A 16,479-nucleotide genomic window follows, 5' to 3' on the forward strand; every position below is an offset into this window, starting at 1 on the left:
ATCTTATACAGAATTTAACGCTCTTCAAAATGATAATAGCCACTTTTTAATATTTTTCATGTGGAAACACCCTAATATGCATTGATATTTTTGCCATTACTGACTAAATACACACAAATATAAACTGAATGTTAGTGTGTTGCTTCGTTTTCAATCCGAAGAGTTTCAAGTCAAACCATGAAAGCAGCGTAGACAATATTGTCTGTTCTTTTGTCCAAACATCCTTTTCGATTTCAAATCAACGCAAATGATTTTGGGTTTTCGAAAGAAAAAATTTACCTGTGTTCCTTTTTATTCATTCCATTGAAAATAGAAAAAAAAACCTTATCGGCATTGTTTGTCTTCAACAAAACTCAAATTGCTTTTCTTTAACAACAAGGATAGAAGTACAACAACTGCGATGGCATTGCTTTTTCTGGCTTGCATTTTGAAACGTTAAAATGAATTTGAACCACGATTTTTATTTCTCTTAATTTTAAATTAAATTTTAGCACCAAACCGATATAAATAAAGAATGACCATGAATTTATAGTGAGTCGACGTAAAAGAAAGTGATCGTTGACATTTTTATATTTCTGTTGTATAATCAAGTGCGAGTTCTTTTTTCGCAATTTAAAAATATGCTTCATTGCTGGGTTTTTGATCATTGTCATCGTCTGCATGCTGTAGGCTGAATGTCGACAGTTTTCGGCTTCCTTTTTTAATCACTGCTGAAGGAGAAACACACCGAAAGCATGGAGGTAAACATCATATCTTGTGTGCAGCGACTGCTTGACATGCACTCAAATGTATACATTTGTGTTGTATAAGCAGCGAAAATTCCAAAACGGCAGGTGTGCATTTTGTGGAACGCAGAAAGAAGGAAAAAAATCAGTTTTTTTTTCAGTTCAGTCTCTTTTGCTTCAATAATAAATCTGTATGTAAACGTGTATAACGAATTCACTTTGTATAACCACATGCGTGGAGTATGCCAGCTTGCTTGTTCCGTCTTACTTCTTTCTTATCGTTTTTTTCTTTCTTTTTCCTTTGGCTTTACTTCTTTTCTTTTCTCTCTTTTTCGCCGGACAAAAATTTCGTTTGATTGGTTTTTTGTAACGATTTTTTTTTGTATTCTTCGACGCGTGCATTTTTTCTTATTAAAGTTTCTCTCAACGGTTTAAATTGGGGTATTTATTTATTTTTACTTACGGAAACGAAACTGCATGCGCTATAAGCAGCTCCAATTGACAAGGCAGATACACCGAAATACGACTTGTATGAATCAGTTGACATAAAGTAAGCCAATACAACAATAAATGTTAGGATCATTTCTACACCAAAGCGTTCCCAGGGTCCTAAATTTGATGTATGTGCGATGGCTGCTTGCAAATTGCCTTGATAGCCCGGAACCGTTACTCTATAAAGAAAGAGAATTAAAAAGATCGAAAGGATTAGATTTGAAGGAATCGAAAAGGAGGAATTAAATTCAAAAAGAGAATAATATTTATTTGTCATCAAAAAAAAGTTGAACTCCGTTATGTCATGACGAAGACAGAAAGCACCTGGTTTAATTTGGCTTCCGATGTAATTTTAAAATAGTAACGGGAATAGTTTGATTTATTCAACATGTGATTTGAATGCATTACAAAATGGATTAGTATGCATCACTTAAAGTTAGGAAATCCGATCATGAAACATCATTTGCATGAGCATGACGAAATATCAATAAAAAATTATCTGTACACGCCCAGAATGAATGGCAATCGAATTCTGCAGAAAATCAATTTGAATGTGAACGATTTGTCCATTTGATTGTATTCATTGAGTTTTATTCGAGTGAAAGTGGAATTAGATTCATTGTTATATTTGTATACATTCCAGAGAGGGGAAATAGTCGTGATATTCTCATAGCAGAAACACTTGTACGTTTCTCTGTATCCGAGAGCACTTCAAATTTGCATATAAAGTAAGTATCAAATGGAGTGGTTAAGCTATCGTTAAACTGTGTGTGACGGGTGCTTGCATATTTGTGTCCCTTTTTTATTTGGATTATTTTTTCGTCAATCATTTTAGCACATCATTGACCCATGAGAGCCAAAGTAAATCGATAAATCAATTGTTTGACCTTTGTATATTTGAGGGCTAAAAAACAAAATGCTTGTTTTATTCCCAGTTTTTTTTTGATCATCATAAACAATGTGAGTCAATCAACCGCAAATAAGCCAGTAAAAAAATAATATAATCTACTTATAAATGCATAAAAATTGCGGATCACTACAGGCCAAATACATATATCGCTACTAGTTTGTGATTCCATTAGTATTTTATTGTTGCCGACAAAAGGAACTCGAACACAAAAAAAGTATGATGCAAAGAAACGCAATGTGTGCAAAGCAGTAAATAAATACTGTGTAAGTCCAATATGTCATTGTGTGAAGTGATTCGCAAAAAAGGCACCCAACAAATTCTCAATGTGTTAGCAGAAGGAATAGCAAATGGCAACAATTTTTTTCCATCTACCATTTGACGCGTTTCTATAAAAATGGAACAGCGCCAGAGCTCATCAACGGAATGCTAAAACGAAAGAAGAGAAAATGCATTCTGAGACATCACAAAGATGATTCGCCTCGACGGCACCGCAACAAAACGACGAAACCAACCAGCCGAAAAAAGTAGTTGTAGCAGCATGTTTTGTAGAGCTACGTAACCTGATTTGTGAACCATAAAGTCTGCTACAAATATATTTGACCCTATATGTGTGATGCATACAACCGCATATGTACTCTATTTGCCACATTGTTCGTCCTGACGCTCTGCCATACGCTGTCATTTTTTTTTTGCTATTGTTTTGTTTATTTGCATATTCGTTTGTTTTATGTCGCATGCCCACATTTTCTCTCCGCTCACAATTGATGTCCGCTCACTCGTGCTTCAATCGCTTTCCATGCAGTTACTTTTTATTAATATTTTTGTTATTGTTATATGAATGCATTGCTAACAATCGACGAGCGATGCGTGCAGTGGAAAAATGACACAGTCTGTGGTTGTTTCTTAATTTATTTAACACATGCACTCACTACACCAAAATATATATTTTTTGTTACGTTAGTGTCGTGACTATCGAAATACGTTTGGTTTTGCTGGTGCAATACAACAAAGGGCGTGAAATGAAAACGACTCAATAAAAATTGACATCGAAAAAATATCAAAACAATGCAGATTAGATTCTAATGCAATTACGCGACGCATTTTGTCTATTTGAATTTTATTACTTTTTTTCGATCGAACCGCGAATCATCACATATGTCATAGTAATAATGCCGATTGCTCTTTTTGTTCTCGATAAACACATACACACACACGCAATGGAGTGAAATCGAAAGATTTACGCTCCTTAAAGTTTCAATGTCAAACGTGTTTTTTTTCATCTAAAATTATACTGTTATTATGTCATTTTGATATGTAGCCATTTCTTGGAATGATGGGTCGTTTTTATTGCCATTCATCGAACGAAGCAAATGGCAAAGGCGGCATCAATGCAATTTAATTTCATTCAAAGTTTCTTTATGTTTACGCAAGAGAAGCGTTCCTTTTTTCAAAGCGTATTTCTTATGTGCAGAAGACAGCTGCTTTTGCATTTATTTCCTTTCAAAAGTGGCCGGGGTCTTAATTCCAAATACAAACAAACGATGTATTCTTTTTTCTATGTTCACAATTCGATTCTAACATGCATTCGACGAATCTGACAATAAAATTGAAGAAAGAAAAAAACATTTAACAAGCACAAACAGTTCAAAGATACTGAAATTAAACACAACCGTTGTGCATTTATAATAAAATTCAAATTACAAGGTGTTATTTTAGTTTGAGACGTTTTTTAACTCTTTGACCATTTCAGTAATACTCGAGACTGCTCATTCGAATGGACATGTGCAATAGATTTCTAATATTGTTTTTTTTTTTTATTCACGCGCCGTGAATATTTCTTTGGAACATGTGTTTTTTCAATTTCAAATTTTATTCAGTCTCTTTTTTTCGGATACCAATATTTTCAATGAGCTCACTTTCAAGTGAACATAAATTCTCAATTTTCACTGCGACTAAGAAAATAAACTAGTTTTTGTTCAGAAATGTGGTTCAATTTAGATTAATGGAGAAAAAAAAGTGTATGTTTGTATGACTCGTTCAAATGAAGTTATTAATTTTGAAAAGGAAAGAAAAAAATCTTTCACTTCATGCATTTGTATGGTAAAGTGATGTTTATTTCTTGACATCTGCTGCCAATGAGTTAGAAAAATAATATTTTTTCCGTTTCGAAAAAAAGCGCGTCTTTTCATTTTATTTCCCACTCAAAATAAAGAATGTATATGGCTTTGGTTTTTTATACTTGAAATGGAAACAAATAAATTATTTGCCCCGAATATCGGAAGAAAGATTCATCAAAAGGAAAACAACTAGTTGCAAGCAAAAACAATCTTCATATGGGGCAATTAAAATTGCACCAAATGTGATTCAAAACGAAGTCGGGTTCAAATATTTAGATTTCAATAATGCAAAAATAACTAACATATTATTAACCCTTGACACTTAACCATATGACAATTTATTAGATGGTTAAAAAACAATCTATGGGTCATAAAAAGTGAAGCCATAATCTTCTTCTGGTTCGTTAATACTCGTGGCTGATAGCTTCGAAAACTAGAACAGATTGTGCATATGATATACATAAAAAAAACATCTAACGAGACATACACAAAAAAATAGTACGACGCGTAATCAAATAAATAACATCCCAAAGTGCAATTGTTATATAGGTTAACATTTACGAGAGAGTAGATTTATGTTATGCAAGTTTCCATTCCATTTCGTATGTTTCATCCAAAAACACACATTTTTAGGGTTAAATTTGAATAGGATAAACACAAAGAGTGCCAACAACAATAACAGTTCACTGCAACCCCTTTCCATCGTTTAATCTATACTCTATTGAATCTAGTTCAACTCATCTGACATTAGAAAAGGTGAATAAAAGAGACAGAAAAAAGATCATAGACTTAATAAAAATGACGATTAGCTTGACTTTTTTGTTACTGTAGGGGTAATTTTCAGCTTGACTATTTCGAAGCGGATATTATACGGCGTCGATTTTATCGAATGAATAGAAATGACGATGAAAACCATCCTCTTGGATTTTATATTAAGATAAAAAAAATTCGGATTTCAGAAAAAATCGACATAGATAAAATCAATATCCATAGAATTTTCAACAGCAACAAAAAAATTAATACCAAAAGATGATTTCAAATAACGTCTTCATACGGAGATGTGTTACCAAACGATTCTATATTAAACAAATATCTGTCGAGATTCTTCCCGCTCTGAATACATATGCAAACGCAAACTTTTGAACATCCGATCAACATATTGCCATTCAAAATATTCGCACATAAATTCGTCATAGTAATTCAAAATGTTAAAATAAGTAATATCAAATCTATTCAAACAAATGCTAATCCCGGCAAAGAACTAATGCAAATTTTCCATTTTTATTCGAATTTAAATACATTTTACGGTGAATGTGAATAATTTTCATTTCATGTAAATCATTTTTATGCCATTTTGAACGACATTTGTGTGAATATAAATGTTATACAAGGCAATCAAAAATAAGGCATCTTTTAATGTGCAACACATAATTAACAGTATCCATTTTAAGTGCAATTAAATTGCATTGTCTAGGGAAAAATATTTAAAATTTATCTTCAACATATTTTCAATTAAAATTTGTCGATTGCCATAAAATTGAATTATATCCATATAAAATTCATTGGAAATTGCACTTAACATCAAACCAAATTGATAGCCATAAATTTTGAATTGGCCCATGGCAATAGTGAAAAATTGCACTTGTTTATGGGCGTATGGACAAATGTTTTTCTTTTTCATAAATTTTATGACCGATCGATAGTGTTGTACATGACCACACAATTGATTCGTATCGAATGCAAACAGATTAATGGTTTTTCACACATAATTATATCAATCACACATGGCGCCATAAATAATTTCTGCATCATTTTGCTGAAACCACAAGTAAAACAAATTGCACTTTTTTTTTTTAAAATGTGAACAGGATAAAAAAGAACTATTGAACCGGACCCTTTAAAATTCCTGTAAATTTTTCTCGCCACTATAAAACCGGAATTTGCCGACAAATAGCAGTGTGTACAACAATTGAAAGAAATTAGCGCATTGTATGTTGATTGCTGCTCTTGGGAAAAGTAAATAAAACCAAGTTTTTTTTTGTCGACGGTCATTTGTTGCGAAAAAATGAAACATTGGCTTAACACACTCGATTTGATTTCGCACAAAATACAAGGAGTCAATTTCACATGATACTATCATATTTAATTGATTTTCTACACACGGTCATGCGACCCACTTTAAAATTAACAGAATACAATTGTGATGTAAGCGAAACAACTGTTTATTTAGATCCACGGTTAATGATTTTAAAAAAGCAAAAAGCTATACATTTTCTGAAAAAACCACGCAGTGCTATTGAATGGTTTTTTTTTTCAATTCTGCGCAAGGAACTTTGTGAATTACATACGGAACAAATGCATCGGAACAATGATCGAATCTCCTAATCGTAATTTTACAATGTTTAAAAAAAACTGATTGAGGTTGGTGATTGTAAACTAGAAGGGCGTTTATTGAATTAACGGCATGTTTTTGATACCAACATCGTCGGGGTAAAAAAAGAACACAAAATATCCGTTTAATTGTGCACATATTTTCACTTGTGCTAAAAACCATTGAATTATACTTTATTGTTTATTTTTATTGCGCCAGTCCAACGAGATAAACGATGGAAATTTCATGTACGTCTCGTATAAGTACATTGATGGTTATGCGATTGCGCGCGACCCTCGTTTGTTTTCACCGCAATTTTACAATTTCACTTTTTGCCCATTGAACTCAATGTTCACTTGCTCGAGTTTCGAGTGTGTCGATTTTTCTCCCCTAAATTTATGTTTTCATGTCGAATATACTGTAGATTTGAGTCACGTGGTAAGTGATTCAGAGGATATGATTCTTGTTCCGTAACAACATATATCCTTAGTGTAAAATGGTTACAAATAATTTAATGTGGTTGTTTGAATTGAGTTCATTGAGACGGGTTTTGTGGTAAATCAAAAAAAACTGTTCTCTTTGTTAAATAACGCTGTATACTATGCGTACAATTGAAAAATGTACATATTCACTTGTTTCATGTGTGTTTTTTTAAACCAAGCGTATTGTTTAGAGTATCATTTTTCTCTTACATTTAGACATGTGTGTAAAGTGTATATTGATACAGCGCAGCATAGTTTCAATTTTTCAAAAAAATATTCAACGAGTGAAACGTGCATAATTGTGAGAACAATACTCCAACAACCGGTCGATCATCATTTCATGAAACATTTGTCGCTGAGAAACTAGAAAAAAAAACACTTGTGAAAATTCCTAATGTTTAAATGATAGAGAAAAAAAGATCGGAGAAACTGAAGGGGTTGAATATTCAAACAAGTTCACAATTTACTAAGTTTATTGTCTGATTTTGTCAAGCTGACTGATAGATGTATGATGATGATAGATATGACAACGAAAGTGTTAAAATGATACAGCATTTTCCAGACCAATTTTTAATGCTATGCGATTGGATATATCGAACAAGTTTCATGTCCTAATTTCATTACTATTGTTATTTAAATTTAACCCCTTCGAAATTTATTATTTTGCAATAGAAAAAAATGTGCACTTGTGCATATTTCCACGCATCGGTACAGCAATGCACGCGGAAGAAGAAAATATGATCGATGAACAGACATTGAATTTTGTTGTTCATCTGAAATGAATATCATGATGCGAGGTCCACTTGAGCTGGGTTGTGTTGTTTTCGGGGAAAATCAGAAAAAGGCGCGTGTATCGAATTCATTCGAAACTTGAAAACAAAATCATAAATAAAATCTGAACACGTTGCGCACATTTTCTTCTGTTTTTCGCCTATGAACCTGAACACATGCTCTTAAATTCACTCTACTGTGTTTGCACCGAAAAAACATTTGGATTTGGATCGAGAAATGCACACATTTCGGAAATCCATTCGATATATTTAGTTTCAATCAGTGTATCACAAGGTGTGACACATGTGCCGATGCGCCGAGTGCACGCACAAATGCTGTAGGTTGTTTTTGTTTTGCTTTTTTTTTTCGAAAAAAAAAAGTTTGGTCCTCAAATCGAAGGAGCAGCCAAACATTCTTATATACGTTTGAATAGCAGACTATTCAAATGGTATGATGCAGAAATCGCGCTGAAAGAAATGCTTCGTAAACAGGAAACGTAACTGCCAGGTGTCGAAACGACGCATTCTTTCTGGAGCACATTACACGATTTTCATTCATCTATTAGTACAACTGCTGTTTTTTGGCTGACGCACTGAATAAGTTGAAACTTGAGCCTTTCCATTCGAAGACGACGAATGAGGTTGCTCATTTTAGTTTCTTCTTCCTTTTTCTTGTTTTGCTTTATATTTTCTGTATGTGCACGCGATCACTTCTCATATTCAGTTCTTTTTCCAGCATCTATTCATTTGATTTGTTTTATTTTATTTGTTTAAGGTTTACAATTTTTTTTATCGTGCCTTCATGAGCTATATGCAAATCAATGGCTTTTTTTTTCAATTATGCATCTTTCTTTTAGAGAAAATGAGAGTTAGACAAACAATACTTTTATTCATTTGAAAAGGATGTGATTTCCTTTGCATTTTTTTCAATGCTCAAATAAGAATGAACCAACAGACTATTACAATAAGAACGAAAACATGCTGCTTTTCAAACATATGTGTTATATCAAACCAATTGAATTATGAACCGAAGGAATTAAAAATAATACAGAACAACAGATAACGTTGACTTCTTTTTTTAGTACGTATTCAGCAAGATTTGTTCTCATAACTTGAAACATAATAATGAGCTAATCATTTTAATTGAATACATTCGAAAAATGTCACAGTTTCATGTAAGCTGCGATGAATGATGACACTTGTATGACTCATTTTCCCAAAGAATTCGTTCAGAATTCTTTCTTGTTGATTCCATTTAAGTTCCAATGAAATGACAGAAAACCCGTTACTTAAACACATACATGGCATTCACTTGAAGTTGTGAAGAAGAATTAAAAAAAAAGCGAACGTTGAGAATGCGACATTAATGAAGAAATTGTATTTGAGTTTAAAAAACGTGAATTAACAGATGTAATTGCCTACTTTGTGAATAAAGTTTTCGAGTTCATTTGCGATTTAGGGAGAATTGAATTCACACAAGTATCATGACACATTTGCTACATGAAAATGTGGTTGTTGATAAAAAGAATCCCGAATGTAGCCGCTTTTTGGATAAGAGCCAAGTAACTGTAATGACAGCAATATATCAAGAGCATTTGTTTGTGTGTTCGTTTTCATTTTCCATTCTCTTTTTTTCACTTGTAGAAATAAACACAGGCAGCAACGCATGAATATATTCCAACATATTTTTCATTGTGATGCGAATTTATGTCAGTGACTTTGCAAGCAAAGCAAATGATAAGAGTGAATACCAATGGAAAAAGTGCATTTGAATAATTGAAGTATTATTATGTACACTCACACATTTCTGAATGCGTCAAAAACAAAGTTCATCGTTATTTTCAACTTTTCAGCAGCGTTTGTTAAATTTTTTCCATCTCTGCCAAACATTCAAACTAATTAATATTTTAATCACAAATCATTTTCAATGGTAGCCTATATTTGGTTTTGGCGCGATCTTTATCAGAATCATATGCTTTGTTTTGAGCCGCAAAATATTTTGCTTTTGCAGAAGGTTCGGATGAGCGTTGTCGAGACCACCTGCTTCATTTACATTGAAATCTCGCCAGAACTGGTTTTGCTTTTTTTTTCAACTCTTTCAATTGCTCCCCAAACACAAAACTTTGCAACTTTTTTTCCACATTTACTGAATTTTGTTCTAACAGTAAAGGCTGTCTGATGCATACTGCAATAACTTTCGTGGAAGGTCAATATTTTTGCTGGCTATAAATGTTCGTTGAATGTTCAGAAACAAGCAACGAATAGGAAATGATTTTTCATTTCGTATTGAAGCGATCTCTTTTGGTGTATCACCTGCTTGTATTGCATAGTCGTCTGTTTTATGCTTACGTATTTATATGTAAACGTTGAGATACGGGTTATTTTTCAATCTTTCTTCATTTTGTTGATACCCGAATGCCAATTGAGTTGGGCAAAATTCAGTTGCAGCCGTACGTAGAATAATGAGTATTTATTATTCAATACCACCAATAAATTGCATCTTACATTGGCTTTGCATCGGCAATTGTTAACGTAGATTATTATTACCTTATGACACATTACCAAATACGTATATGCATCAATGTCGAATGGACAATCCGATATGTTTGTATAAAATTTTAACAGAAAAATATTGTGTGATTGATTTATTGCAACCGGTGTGTATGTTTGGCTTTCGTTTCAGTGTCAGTTCTATGCCATTGTGCAACGTGAAATTTACCGAAAAAAGAATATGTCAAGCGATCCTTTGCATCGTGCTAATTAAGCCATAAAACGGCCCAAAGCTTGTTCAAACATGCGATTAATTGCAGATGTAACATTTTCGATAATAGAGTATTATTATGAATTGAGTTGCGTGCTGATTCGCTGACGGTTCGATTTATGCCATCATATTCACAAACAAAATAAAATGCACGTTTGCATAATAACGCGTCAGTCCAAAAATTCACGCCACAATGGATGATTGGCACCGGCGTGCCAGTGAATCAGAACAAATGAATTAAATCTATTGAGAACAGCAGATGATGTTGTTCAATCTAACGATTTGCAGCTAAAACCTTTTCTGTTTTGACACAATGTCGTTGAGACAGAGAAAATAAAACTAAATCTTTCGAAGATATCGCAGAAGTTCAGGTCAATTTTCAATTCGAAAAAAGAAAAAAAAATAACAACGTGAAGTCGAATATATTGAGCTGAATTTCAGTTATGTGCGTCTTGGATTTTGTTCTTCCTTATATTCAATCGTTGGTATGTATTGTAACAGTTTGATTTAAACATATGCCAAACAAGTAGCTCAACAAAAGTGCGATAAAACCAGAAGGAAGCAGAAAGAAGAAATAAAGAAAATCAAGCATTGAAGCAGTTCATCTGAAAATCAATGTTCATGCAGCTATCACTCATAAGTAGGATAATAAATGAAGAGAAAAGGACTCCGAGATGAACAGATATGATTTTCAAAGTAGTTGATTTTTTTCTCTCGTCTCTCCACATTTCTCATCTCAGTGCGTGTTTTGGACTCTGTGCAATCGTACGCCTGACATGAGACACACAGTTTAATGTTGTAAAATGCGCACACAGAAACACATTCTAATAAATATAAAGAATATCATTCGAAGCCATTGTTTGTACCGTTTTCTGTGTGCCTGTGCAATGAACGAAATCCAAAAAAAAAAAAAATAAATGCGATGAATTTCAACGAAGAAAGAAAGAAAAAAAAAATCAAAGACTGACTGACACAACAAGCAAAATAAATAAGTGGATTAATGAAAACGAAATAAGTTTTGGGCTGCATTTTTTTACCACTCTGTCAGATACAGAAACGAATGTGTGCGTTCGATTTTGGTAAACGCATCGAATGCGTTGTACGATCGTATGTTTGTATGCACACTGATATATAGTATTTTATACAAAACATCTGTCGTTTTATTTCTTTCGTTTATGCTTTTTCGCCTTCGTTTCGGTTTTCAGAAATCACAAAAAAAAAACCGATGCATAAAAGAGAAGAGAAAAAACGATTTAAAATAAAACATAAGATTTTGTTTGGTTGAAAATCATGGTGTTTCTTCAAATGGATTCTTCTTTAGCTTGTGTCTTTAGCCATCCTTAAATCTATTTCGAACATGACGAAGAATATTAATTTTTCGTTGAGGGTTGAAATCTGTTTGGTAGTGATTTTTTTTTCTTCGTTCGTAAAAAAACTAAGATGAATTGATGGCATTCGAACAGCATGCGCGCATATGTATCGTCAATAATTTATAAACTGAAGTACGTCTCCCTGCGGTCAATTTAAGGAAGGCATCTTCTTCTCTATCTTTTGAATGGGAATCCTTTTTTTTTTTTGAATTTATATAAGAAAACCGTTAAAAGGGCGGTTGAGTGTGCCAAATATACGTAAGTGTATTTGAACTGGCATCTGACGAATTTGAAGAAGGTAATGAATTATGTTGTTCAACGTGAATGCAAACTAATTTTATGTTGCAGCAATTATCATTGATGGACTTGGCCACATCAAATTTCAAATTACACAGTGTTGAAGCATGCACTCGTTCATCACTTGCGCATTTGGCTAATGCCAAAATGCTGATGAAAATGGCGCAAAAAATGAATTTAGTCAATTAAATGAAATAAAGTGGCTGATCAAATGTGGCCATTTCTTTCGAAAATATGAAAAATTATACGTTTTCATGTGATTATTATTATAATTGCAGCCAGAAAATACAGGGCTCAACAAATGGACGAGTCCATTCGATCGACGATAAGATCGTGTGCGTTAATCGATGATATCCTTTAAAAAATGCATTCAATTTTCAATGTTTACAATAATTTCAATGCTTTGGTGTTCAACAGGCGTCCGATTGCATTTTATTCATATGCGAAGGAAAACAGAACGCGTACCTGAAGTGTGTGCAAGCAAACAATCGATTCGTGTGCACAGCATAGTGTACACGTGACCATGTGCATTTCATTCTCTTTTTAGTATCGTCTTCGTGATTGTGATTATCTTTATTATTGTAACTCCACGCATTCTGAATTATTTTTTTTTTTTCGTTGACGCACGAAAGAAAGTATCACCTGGCGGTTGATATTGTTGCTTTTATTTATATTATTTGGTTTCGAAATTCATTGGCGACGCTACATTTTGAATACATTTTTTTATTACATTTGATTTCCCGCACATCCTTTTCCGTCGAATTCGAATGATAAAATTACAATCTATAATTTTTTTTTGATGACAAACTCATGAAATATTCAAACAAACATTAACAAATTATACGAATATTGGATGAAAAATAGCTTTTTGATTTCAAATACTACATGTTTTTCATATTTAATTTTTATATGACGTTCAAAGTACAAATGAAAAGAAAAATAAACATTTTGTGAAAACTTACCCATAGAGAAGCGCTGCACCGGCAATTCCACCACCACAATGTGCCGTGATGTACATTGCTGCACGTAGCGGAGAAATTGCACCGATTATAGCCATACCGAATGTTACAGCTGGATTAATATGAGCACCTTTGTGAAGAGAAAGAAACGAAACGTAAATTTGTAAATAGATCTGAATTGGATGTGCAAATGTGCCGGTGTGCACAGTGACGGAGATGTAATTGGATACATTTTTCGAGTGAAACGAGATTATTCTCTTCTTTTTTCGTACTGTCGGTGGACAAGGTAATTCGAACACAATTTGTTTGTTTGACACGTTTATGTTTTATGGGTCAACAGCAAAGTGAAGCGCAAGGTACACGATTTTCAATGGATGGCAATTATCCATCATTCGTTTTGAAACGAAGAAAGCTGAGAAAAAAAATTCCCGAACGAAGAAAGTGAAGAAAAGAAAAATTCCCGAATTGCAGATATGCCAACCAGTGAAAGAAACAAAATGAAATTGGAATATTTAATTGAAGCTGTGCACTTTCGGTGTGCCTTGCAGTAATAAAAAGTACATACGTTTTAAAATAACAAAAAGAAGCTGTTTGACAGCAGCATTTAAAATAAAATAAAATGCACATAAAAGAGAAAAGGTGAAACTATATTAGATCGCAATATGGTCACCGTATGGAAAACACCGACAAAAAAAGAACCATACGTTTCGACGCATTGAAAAGGACGCAAAGTAAAGTTATACTGTGCACTATTGTTTGGAGTGCCTGCTTTTTTTCCTGTTTATGTTGATCGAAAAAAATAGATAGAAATGTTTTCTTTGGTTTTTTTTACCTGATATATGCGAGAAGCATTGTGTTAAAGTTGTCACAACGAATCCAGATGACAGTGCTGCTGCCAATAAAACAGATGAAACCGAAGCACCTACGCCAGCTCCAGCTGCAGCACCACATACAATGAAGACATACAAAAATGATGCCAAGCACTCAGCAATTATCGATCTATATGAACAAAATAAAAAACAACAACAACATATTTTAGTCAACCAAGAAAAAAACTATATGCAAATATTGTAATAGCTGCTATTATAAAAACATATAATTGGAAAAATATGATGCTGCATTTGAGTATCAATTAGGGAGCAGCGGTCTTTATTTATAGCCATTTTATGAATTGGATATTTCTTTTTAACATAAAAAATGTTATGAAAATTAACTCTGCTAGTTGCCTGAAAATGCGTAAAAATGATGGAAAATTGATGGAAAAACGCATAAACAATAAAAAAAAATGAATTGGGTCAATTTCGTTTTGAATTTTCATTTTATCGCTTCATTTATAGACATTTATCCATGCGTTATAATTACGATCAACACTAATTGATATGAATGATGCATCGAATTGACCTCGACAGCAAACGCATATGTTCTTGTGTTTTTTGTATTTATTTGGCTTCATTGTTTTTTTATATTTTTGATCGATTCAACATGATTTATTGAAATATATCCGATGACAGATGAGCATAGACACGAAATGGTCTATCATTTTATATTTTAATATAAATATTTTTTGTTTGGTTAGACATAGAGAACTTTTTATAATTTAATATTTTGTTATGAAAAACATGGTTATTGTTGTCGCAAATATGAATCGGGTTTGCAAAACCTGACTATGCAGATGTTTTTACAAGATGTACAAGTCAACTGGTCCACACATGAACTTCAGTAATTGCAATATCCTTCTTAATAACACATTCTCTCTTTACTCACAAGGGAATTAAGTGCACAATCAAAACGTAGGACAAGAAAATTGATTGAACTATGGTTATGCATATTAATAGCTTATATCCGACAAAGGACTAGAATGTAAACAATTTGTATGCAATCCTGAATACGGAATGTGTCTGATGGTATATGATTCTCACTTGAAATGATAAAATGTTTTATTCATTATATATTTGTCCCGTCCTAGTGACGTCGTCGTTAGGCCAATGTTTGAATTTTAAATGAGATTGAAATTTTAGTTTGTTGTCAAATTGCACATTTCCTATGAAAAATCAATAGATGTTGTATTTGTAAATAACAGAGATAATACACTAACACATTTGGTCTTTGATTTACTCCGACTTTGAAAACGAATTTCGAAGAAGATTCAATTTCGATGCCATTTCCAATGGAATAATTTGAAATGATATGGATAGGGCCTATTTTGTGGTTTCCGAAATGACCGATTTCATTGCAGTAAAATGGTTTTCTCCTTTTTTCGAAAATTTAAAGTCAAGCATTTGGCAAACATTAGACTATAAGTTGGGATTTCCGATTTGGCAATTGAATATAGAACGAAGGCAAACATTAAATTACAATCATGATTTACTACTGCGACAATAAAATTCAAGTTTGACTCCAATAAATACCTCCAAAATTCCAATGTACGAATTTCCACTTGCATGTGCTGCTTAGCTTTAATGGATGATAAACGGCCGTCTATGCGATGCATGTGAGAATCTTTACGCATATTTTCCAAGCGCTGGAATAATGTTATTATGTGGTAATCAAGATTTTGAGGTACTTGAAGACTTTCGTCAGCCATTATTCACGATTAATTTTTTGGTCACAATTTAAAATAAAGCACGATTTATTTAATCACGATTTAATTAACAATATTATTGTATTCTTTTATTTAAAAAAAAGACGATATATCTGGCACCGCCGATTTATTGAATTTTCAATTTTTTTTAAAAAATAGAAATGCTTAATGTTGAAATTTCGTTAATTGAATATTTCATAAAATCACTGAAAAGAAATTGTAGTAAACACCAGCACAGAAAACACAACCGATCCGATCGACGGCCCAAACGATTCTGATTTGTACAATAAACGAGCGATGTGTGTACGCACTGTTTAAATGCAGAGCATCGAATGAGCAGCACTTCGATATCATGAACAATAAGAATAAAACGAACGAAGGAAGCATTTCTGTGCGTTGTGTATACTATGGTGTATGGGGAAAAGCATACAATCGCTTCGTATGTCGTGTTGCCAATAGCACATTGTGTACGAACGATGCAGTAAAGTGTAAGGCGATATCTGATACGTTACGTATGAAATATGAAATGCATATGCGAACGCATCATCGTCACCACCGAAAAAAAATTGTCTGAATAATGAGGGTGAAATATAAAAGAAAAAAAATAAATGCCATGCACTATGAAAAAAGGCCCAAAGATAATA

The 16,479-nt window shown here is 33.0% G+C and overlaps 1 protein-coding gene across 1 annotated transcript in view; it reads right to left on the reverse strand.

The window, feature by feature from the left end:
* Nucleotides 1-16,154, reverse strand: part of LOC116338160 (neurogenic protein big brain-like) — a 23,633-nt gene extending 7,479 nt beyond the window's left edge. The window contains exons 1-4 of the mRNA XM_031763248.1: nucleotides 15,663-16,154; nucleotides 14,087-14,253; nucleotides 13,258-13,384; nucleotides 1,189-1,396 (exon numbers count right to left, since the gene is read on the reverse strand). Of these exons, the coding sequence (XP_031619108.1) occupies nucleotides 1,189-1,396; nucleotides 13,258-13,384; nucleotides 14,087-14,253; nucleotides 15,663-15,838 (678 nt within the window). The 5' untranslated portion in view covers nucleotides 15,839-16,154. The remainder of the gene's footprint in view (nucleotides 1-1,188; nucleotides 1,397-13,257; nucleotides 13,385-14,086; nucleotides 14,254-15,662) is intronic.
* Nucleotides 16,155-16,479: the final 325 nt, after the last annotated feature.

Source organism: Contarinia nasturtii, unplaced genomic scaffold, assembly GCF_009176525.2.
Source record: "Contarinia nasturtii isolate CC-2019 unplaced genomic scaffold, AAFC_CNas_1.1 Cnas_scaffold_350, whole genome shotgun sequence".
Taxonomy (NCBI): Eukaryota; Metazoa; Arthropoda; class Insecta; order Diptera; family Cecidomyiidae; genus Contarinia; species Contarinia nasturtii.